At 44.8% G+C, this 9,008-nt stretch overlaps 1 protein-coding gene across 1 annotated transcript in view; it reads left to right on the top strand.

Annotated features, from left to right (window-relative positions):
- Ubxn8 (UBX domain protein 8) overlaps positions 1 to 7,553 on the top strand; it is a 22,258-nt gene extending 14,705 nt beyond the window's left edge. The window contains exons 6-9 of the mRNA XM_031391233.1: positions 1,091 to 1,222; positions 2,485 to 2,526; positions 5,105 to 5,179; positions 6,873 to 7,553. Of these exons, the coding sequence (XP_031247093.1) occupies positions 1,091 to 1,222; positions 2,485 to 2,526; positions 5,105 to 5,179; positions 6,873 to 7,043 (420 nt within the window). The 3' untranslated portion in view covers positions 7,044 to 7,553. The remainder of the gene's footprint in view (positions 1 to 1,090; positions 1,223 to 2,484; positions 2,527 to 5,104; positions 5,180 to 6,872) is intronic.
- The last annotated feature ends 1,455 nt before the right edge of the window (positions 7,554 to 9,008 follow it).

Here is a 9,008-nt window from a genome sequence, read left to right as displayed (position 1 = left end):
TATCCTTTATCAGGATTTTATCCCCGATATTATGGATGTGACTGGAGTAGACGAGTGTGCGTGGCACTTGTGGATGTATTATGTAGGCCCAGATGGAGCCATTGCAGTAGAAGAGTCTCAGGGAACCACCTTTGCCCTTCCTGGAGTGCCTGCCCTTCGGAGGCTCATGACCATGAATTGGGAAGCCTGGGTGTCTCCCAGAACCACATACTATGATTAGACTCAGCTGTGGGTATTTTGGAGTCACATACTGAGACATTCCTGTGCATGCCTGTTGTGTGACTTCCTGGGGAGACTAGACAAATGCCCGTCCACCCCAGTTGGCACCATTCACAGACGAAGGAAATGATTCCACCCACCTCGAGCTTGGCGAGTCACTGAGTTTACAGGTGTGCGGGTGAGGGGTACTCACTGTGCCACGGGCGACACTCCCAGAAGCCCATGGGTGACAGTGATGCAGAAGTCTTCCAGTACATGGGGCAGTCTACGGTCAGCAGTAGTTCCTGTTTGCATAACACCCAGGAGGGTCTTTATGTATCTGAGACTGTGATACAGTCCTGGGCCTCCAGGGGCGTGGCTGGGAGGAGAGAGCTGCACATCCCACCTCCTGTTGCACAGCTGTTGACTGACAGCACATCACCTCCCGGCATGGCTGCCTTTGTGGACAGGATAGGATACCATTAGCCTTCTTCCTAGTTTCTGTCTTTGGAGAGACTCAGTGGTTAGTCAGACAGGATTCTAGTGAGGCAGAGAAGGAGATGTTGAATGTTCAGGGCCAGTCTGGACTCCGTATGAGTTACTGGCCTGCGGGGCTACCTAGTAAGATCCTGTGCAAAGCACAAAACAGCACTGTCCAACAACAGAAGCGAGCCTAGTGGGGCCTGGTCAGCTTTTCCCAGTTGGGAAGACCTTAGAACCTGGGTAAAGGGAGATTCCGGAACTCACCAGCCTCATAGTTTCTTGCCCAAAGAAGATATACTTTAGTTTTCTGATCTAAAAATGACTATCAGAGCTAGAAAAGTAACCATTATGAATAGATCCTAGTCAATAGAAGGTGAATCTCAAGAGTTTTTTGGTTGTTTTTGACCAGGGGTATGAAGATTCGGAGTTTGAAAACTCAAGTCAGGCGTCTTTTGAAACAATAAACGGAGAGGCAGCAAGAAGACAGAACTTGCCTAGGATTTCAACTGAAATTTCAGCACCTGCCCAGCCGAGGAAGGAGGTTCGTGGTTCATACCCACTCGCTGAGTTTGATCGCTGATGGCAGGACTGTGTTCTCTGAAGGGGCTGCCAGGGGGAGGGGACGATGCTCTTAACTCAGATATTGTCTTCCCACAACCATGTAAAGGCCTCAGCTCTGTGGACCATTGGTCCTACTTAAAAATCAAAAGCCTGAGCCAGGTTAGAGAAAAGCTATGAGGTAAATGGTATTGCCATAATTTGATAGTGTAGAGGTGAAAGAGGCAGTGTTCATGAAGGGAAGCATTCCTGTTGGGTGTTTTAAGGCATTGCTGTTTCATGTCTTGTGAGTGCCTTTTACAGGTTGAATACCCTCAGTTGAAATGCTTGGGATCAGAAGTATTTCAGATTTTAGGATATTTTCATGTATAAATTGAGATATTGGGATAGTGTTCAAGTGTAAACACATTCATTTTCAGTATTCCTTATTTACATAAACTGAACACAGTTCTGTTCAGTATCTCTGGCATTATGCCTCTACCTCCCGGGTACTAGGACTACAGCTGGTACCACAATCCAAGGCTTTTCCTACTTCTTCTTTTTTTAAAATAATGCATTTTTAAGCAATAGCCTAGAGCATCTTAAAATATTAGGGAAGGATGCCGGCCATTGACAGAGAGCCGTACATGCTACGTCTGTAAGCGCTGCTGGGCTGCCTTCCTGGTCTGCACTCACTCTTTTCTTTCCTCGTCTGTAATTAAGAGACATTTAAACATTAATTACACTTACTTACTTAGTGTATGTATGTATGCATGGAGTGTGAAGATCCAAGAACTCCCTGGGGAATCCGTTTCTCTGGGGATTGAACCTAGGTTGTTACCCTGTGCCCTAGTCAGTGTTGTGTTAATACGAAGGGACACCATGACTGTGGCAACTTTTATAAAGTAAAACATTTAATTGGAGCTGGCTTACACTCCAGAGGGTTAGTCCATTCTTATGATGGCCGGAGCATGGTGGACATGCAGGGAGACATGGTGCTGGACAGGTAGCTGGGAGTTCTACATATGGATCTGACAGCAGCAGGAAGAGAAATGGGGCCTGGCTTGAGCACTTGAAACCTCAGAGCCCACTCTCCAGTGACGCACTTCCTCTAACGAGCACAGCTAATTGAGCTCCCAGGCCTGGCTCGCTGTAAGGGTCTGATAGATGTATATGTTAGGAAGCCTTTTAAACCCCAGATGCATGTAGCCTATTGAACAGGGTTCTTCCTGAGAGTTCTCATATTTCTATTTCATATTTCTTTAGGTTCCTGATTTACCTGCAGAACCATCAGAAACAGCTGAAGAGGTACGTTTCTCTTATATTCCTTTCCTTTGTTTGACATCAGGTAGTCCTGCCTCCCCATGGGCTTAGGGAGAAGAGCAGGTTCCTTGCAGCTGCCTCAGAGTCAGGCATCAGATGCTCAGCCGTGTGCTGTGTGTGTGGAAGGCAGGCTGCTGAGTGGGAGGGTCCAGCCCAGCTTCCTGCTAACAGCAGCACTGACACGAGCTTCCCTTAGTTCTCAGTTGAGATGACGCCTGTGGCTGCTTGTACAGTTTGGTTTGCTGTGGCTGGGTGGGCTGGGGTGGGCCGGCTTCTGCACCTGCCTGTCACCATTTGTCCTGCTTTCTGCTACTGGCTGGCTTAGTTACAGGTAGACTGTCTGATGCAGGGGACCACAAGTCTTTAGAACCACGAAGTTATTAGTCAGCATGCCTAGAAAGAGAACTGTCTGTGTATCCCATTTTGTGAAGTTAGACTCCTCGAAAAACAGTTTTTGAAGCAGCCATGCATGTTAAAGATAGACTTAATCTTGTCAACATATTTCTAACATTTAAGATTGCTACTTTGAATATCTTAGAGAAATAAAAAGTTACGCACAGATAAAGATAATTGAAAGCAATCCAGATACTGAATCACCAGGAAGGAAAAAAAAAAAAAATATATATATATATATCTTGGAGACAGGGCTTCTCTGTATAGACCTGGAACTCACTCCGTAGACCAGGCTGGCCTTGAACTCAGAAATTCGCCTGCCTCTGCCTCCCAAGTGCTGGGATTAAAGGCATGTGCCACCACTGCCTGGCTGAGAAAAATATTTTGTGTGTGTATGTGTATGTGCCTGCAAGAGTTTGTGTCCCACGAGTGTAAGATGCCCGTGGAGGTCGGGGAGGTCATTAGATTCCCTAAAGTGGAGTTACAGGAGCTTGTGAGTCACCTGATGTGGGTGTTGGCAACTGAACCCAGTCCTCTACAAAAGCAGTCCGTGCTCTCCAGCCCCCTTTAATATAATGTTTTTTCTTTTAGATTCTATTGTGGAGCTTTCAGGGCTCCCGCTTGTGGTTTGACAATAGCATGCAGACAGCTGTATAGTATAAGGCTATTGGCTTGTTTGCTGGGGCAGTCCTTCAGCTAGCTCATCTGACTTAACCTGATATTCCCATCATTAGCTTTACCACATGTCTGTCTTTCATTGCAGTACCTCCCCGCTCTTCTCCTGGTGAGCATGCTTCTGTCTGCCTTTCTCTCTGTTTTGTGGTGCTGCAGAAGCCCCAGCAGCCCCAGGACAATGCCTGGTCCTTCTTTCTGTGTTGCCATTTGGCACTGCGGGCTAAAAGACCTCCCCTTCAGCACCTTGCCTGTACACATCCTGCTAGCCTGGAGCAGCAATTAACAATTGAGAATACAGGGACACTTTCTTAGTTGCTAAAATGTATGGGTTATCCCGAAATCATTTGATATGTATAAGTGTTTTGCCTGCATGTATGTCTGTCTGTTTTACATTTAATTGGGGCTGACTTACAGGTTCAGAGGTTTAGCCCGTTATCATCAAGGTGGGAAGCATGGCAGCGTCCAGGCAGGCATGGCGCAGGAGATGGAGCTGAGAGTTTTCCATCTTGATCCAGAGAAAGCAGGAGGCTGTGTCACTGAGTGTAGTTGTGCATTTAAGTCCTCAAAGCCCACCCCCACAGTGATCATGCCCTCTAACAAGGCCACACCTCCTCCTAGTGCCACTCCCTATGGCCAAGCATGCAAGCACAGGAGTCTATGGAGGCCTAACTATTCAAACCACACATCCTACGACGTCCAGAGTGCATCATGACCCCAGGAACAGAATTAGTTTGTCAGCTGCTTAGGGGCTGGGAATTGAACTTGGGTCTTTGTAGAGATCGACCAGTGTGCTTAACTATCTCTCCCGCCTGCTTACACATTTATGAGGTGCGGATCATCGTGAGTGTCTGATCCTCTTGGCTCCACCTTTGCAGCTAGGAACTGTTTGTATCGCCATGTGTGGTGTAAAGTTAGGTCCTGGGTCTTCCTCCTAGCCACATGCTCTCAGAAATAAGACTCAGATTCAAAGTATATTTGTAAATACCGTGGCCATATAGCTAAGCTCTACTCTAACTAGATCATAGCTAAAATAACCCAATTATTTTAACTTAAATTCTGTCACGTGGCTAGTTACCTGCATTCAGATACCATGTGTTCGTCTCCTTACCTGTTCCCAGGTGGATTGCCAGCCTGGCTCTATCCCAGTATCCTTTGTCTCCTGGGTGCCCCACCTTCCATTTCCTGTCCAGGATATAGGCCATAGGCTTTTAAATTGACAGGTGGTGCACCCATATAATACACAAGATGCTCTCTCCACAGTGCAGTGCATGGGGTGGTAGGTGGTGAACCCAGGCAGGGCAGTGTGTTGCTAGGCACTCTTGTACCAGCTGAGCCTCATCCCCAGGCTAGCTGGAATTCCCTCCTGGACTTCTGTCCTGTTCTTGAGATGAGATTGTTAGGCTGGCTTCAAATTTGTAATTTTCCTACGTCAGTAATCGTCCTGTGTGGACTGTAGGTCTGGGTGACCACTGTAGCTTACATCTGTAACCCACAGGTAGTCACCGTTGCCCTTCGATGCCCCAATGGACGTGTTTTGAGGAGAAGATTTTTCAAGTGGTGGAATTCACAGGTGAGGAAATCAATGTTTTCAGAAATATTGTCTTATGAAATTTGTCAACAGTGTGCTCAAATGCAGTGCTCTGCATTGCACAGTCAGAGAATTTCTTTAAATTGTGATCTCTACATTTAACATTTTGTTTTCCCCTTTAATTTTCTTTCTTTTTTCATATTAGGAAAGAATCTCAGGTCTTCAGGCAGGCATTCTCTTAGCTGTGTATCTTTGTTTACTGTATTTATGTTGGTGGGTAAGATACCAGGTTTTGCTGAGGCTAGCACTAACCCTGTAGTCAAGGCTGGCCCGAGACTCGGTGTCTGTGGTAGCCTCCCAAATGACTGGATTCCAGGCACAAACTACCACACCTGGCAGGTTATTTTAAAAACAGTTTTGCCGGGCGGTGGTGGCACGTGCCTTTAATCCCAGCACTTGAGAGGCAGAGGCAGGCGGATTTCTGAGTTCGAGGCCAGCCTGGTCTACAGAGTAAGTACCAGGACAGCCAGGGCTACACAGAGAAACCCTGTCTCGAAAACCAAAACCAAAAAAAACCAAAAACCAAACCAAAACCAAAAAAAAAAAAAAAAAAAAGTTTTAACTGGGGCTGCAGTGTAATATAAGAGTATAATGCTTCCACTGCAGGGGCTGTGGGTTGTGAGTTCAGAGCCAGATAGGCAGGCTCTGTCTCAAAGCAACTGTAAACTTACTATGAACCAAGTGGCAGAGTGGGTGCTCTGTGCATGTACAAAACTGGGGTTCAATTCCTAACAATTCCAAAACCGTCTTAGTTAAAATGATGACATACAGATTTACTCAATTCTTGGCTGGTGGCTGGCAACTTAAGGCTTGGGCAGGATTTGATGCTTGACAGGCCCCTTTATCTGGCCTTTTGTTGTTGAGACACATGAGATCTTGCTGTTGTATGGGTTAGTAATCCTCCAGTTGTAGCTTTGGGACTACAGCTATAATGGAAGCAATCACACCCAGCTTACTGTTGTTTTTGAAGCAAAACAAGCTTTGTTTAAAATGTCATGTTTTAAGGCAAATGTGTTTTCAGTTGGATGTGGTATGAACATTTTTATCATGACTATGTAATTTTCTTTTTTGTGTGGTGCTGGACTTTGAACCCAGTGTGTATATGGTAATCTTTATGGACAATTACAGGAATGACCCCTAGTGAACTGGACTTTGTCTCAGGTGCCAAAACCTGTCTATTTTGACAAAGCTTCTTAGTGATTTTGATCCAATTTTTTTTTCACAAATATTTTTTTGTTTTCAACTTTTTTTTTTTTTCAAGACAGGGTTTTTCTCTGTATAACAGCCCTGGCTATCCTGGAACTCTCTGTAGGCTAACTCAAAATCAGAGATCTACCGGCCTCTACCTCTTAAATGGTAGCATTAAAGGTGTGTGCCACCACGCCTGGCTTCTAGAATTTTTATTAATTTTTCATCACATTTATGGGTTAGGCTTTGTTACTAACTACTATGACAGTAGGCCTTTACTTTCTCTGGAACAAAGCCATTTAAAGTTCCCCTATCTCCAAATTCATGACATTCTGTTCTCCCTTAAAATCTAAAAAAATTACTTTGGGAATATGGAAATTCTTTGTTCCTAGGAACTGGACTTCAGAATGCCGGAGCTTACAGTGCACTGTGATAAAGGGTCTGGAGGACGTGTGTATAGTCTTATTGGTTTTTTTTTGCCTCTTAGGTCTTACTTGACTGGATGATGAAAATTGGGTACCACAGATCCCTCTACAGGCTTTCCACTTCCTTTCCCAGAAGGCCTCTGGAAGTGGAGGGAGGCTTGTCACTGGAAGACATAGGAATAACTGTGGACACTGTACTTAACGTGGAAGAGAAAGAGCAGAGCAGCCAGTAAAGAGGTCAGAAGTACCTGTTGTCCTCAACAGGACGGTGTTCACACTCAAGCCACGCTGTATCTTGAGCTAGCTCCTCTTGTCCACAGGTGTACCCACGCCCACACACTGTGGATGAGGATTGCTTTGCATGTGATGGTCTGTGACCTCTGTCATCTTGTAATGTGAAACGAGGTAAAAAGCACATAGAGTAAGACAGAGACATCTGATGTAGGTCTCAGCTAGGCATGGTGGGACATGCCCTCAACTCCCACAATTTCTGAGTTAGACCATCCTCAAAAGAAACCAAACCCTAGCTCATAGAAGAACTGATTCCTGCTTGCATCTACCTTACCAAATAGTATTTCATAATTCAGTTAAAATCTAAGGAGGAATGTAGAATCTATTGCATTTCTAAAAATTTAAAGAACTTCCAGAGCCAACTGATCCTATATGATTTTGACTTAGATCTGGGGATGAAGGTTTTGATCTATGAACTTTGGGCAACATATTAAAACTACAGCAAACAAGGCCATTGTTGTTAAATGCATTTGAATGTGAGCTGTCTTTTGCGTATGAAATGATGCCCTTAGAGCATTGCTCAACCTGTGGGGTCCCGTGGGGCTCAAAGGACCCTCTCACAGGGGTGCACCTAAGACCATCTGCATGAGAGACATTTACATGATGATTCACAACAGCAAAGTTATTTATAAAGTAGCAACAAATAATTTTATGGCTGGGGGGCGGTCACTACAATCTGAGGGACTGTAAAAGGATTGTAGTATTACAGAGGTCGAGAACAACTAGCTGGAGAGATGGCTCAGCGGTTAAGAGCACTGACTGCTCTTCCAGAGGTCCTGAGTTCAATTCCCAGCAACCACATGGTGGCTCACAACTGTCTGTAATGGTGTCTGATGCCCTCTTCTGGTGTGTCTGAAGAGAGCAATGGTGTACTCATACATAAAATAAAATAAAATAAAATAAAACTACTGCCTTAGTCTGTAATCTTTTTTTTTTTTTTAAAGAGAGGGTTTCATGTAGCCCAGGTAGTCTTGAACTCTCCTGATCTTCCTGCCCACTGCCCACGTCCGAGGATCACCAGCTGAGCTGCTGCCCCTGGTTATGAAGCAGTAGGAGGACTGACCCTTGTGCTTCCTCATGCCTGGCAAATACTCCATACCAACTTAGCTACTTCCAGCCCCCCATGCTTTCTGTCTTTCAATTTCCAAACTACCCAAGGGTCGATCGACTTTTGGTGTATGTCTTAAATCATTCTACAGCTAGATATTAAGGATACCTAGAGCTTGTATTTATGACCTTGGAATGATATCACTAGTGCTGCTCGAAATAAACAGGCCAATTCCTATTTCTAGGTTAAAGGAGACAACCTAGCTCAGCTTTTAAAGTTCCTTCTGTTATATTTAGTCTATAGTTATTAAAGCAGACAATCCACATTTTGCACTTAAAAATTGTGAACAAATACAAACCACCCAATGAAATGCTTAAGAGACGTGAAATACGCCTTTACAATGCTCTAAAAGTTTTCGCCAAGTATTTTGACTTTGTCCTGCTTTTGAGTGTAAACTATAAACAAACATTATTTCTGTAGTATTTGTGCACATAACCTGGAACTGAATATAAGGCCTGGGGTGAACACCCCACCAGAGTTAATCCCCAGCCCCTAAACACACCGTGCAAGTTACGTCAGTACAGCTGCTTATGTTACTACGCAGCAGATACCTGTGGCCTGGCAAGGCGCCCGGACCGGTGATCCTATCCGTCAGAAGGAGAGCCAGGAGAATCAAGGAGGTTCAAGGTCTGAAAAGCCTAAAGTGAGCAAACCCCAGCCAGCCAGTTCTAGGTATTTGTATTAAGTTTCAAAATGGTGATGCTTCCATTTAATGCACATCAAAGTTAAAATGTTTTTCTCTAAATTGGAAATTTTATTTGTTCAGTACACCAAATAGGATGCAAGCACTGTCATGACA

The sequence above is a fragment of the Mastomys coucha genome, unplaced genomic scaffold (assembly GCF_008632895.1).
Source record: "Mastomys coucha isolate ucsf_1 unplaced genomic scaffold, UCSF_Mcou_1 pScaffold22, whole genome shotgun sequence".
Taxonomy (NCBI): Eukaryota; Metazoa; Chordata; class Mammalia; order Rodentia; family Muridae; genus Mastomys; species Mastomys coucha.
Note: the sequence above shows the minus strand (reverse complement) of the source record. Positions and strands in the feature narration are given on the sequence as shown.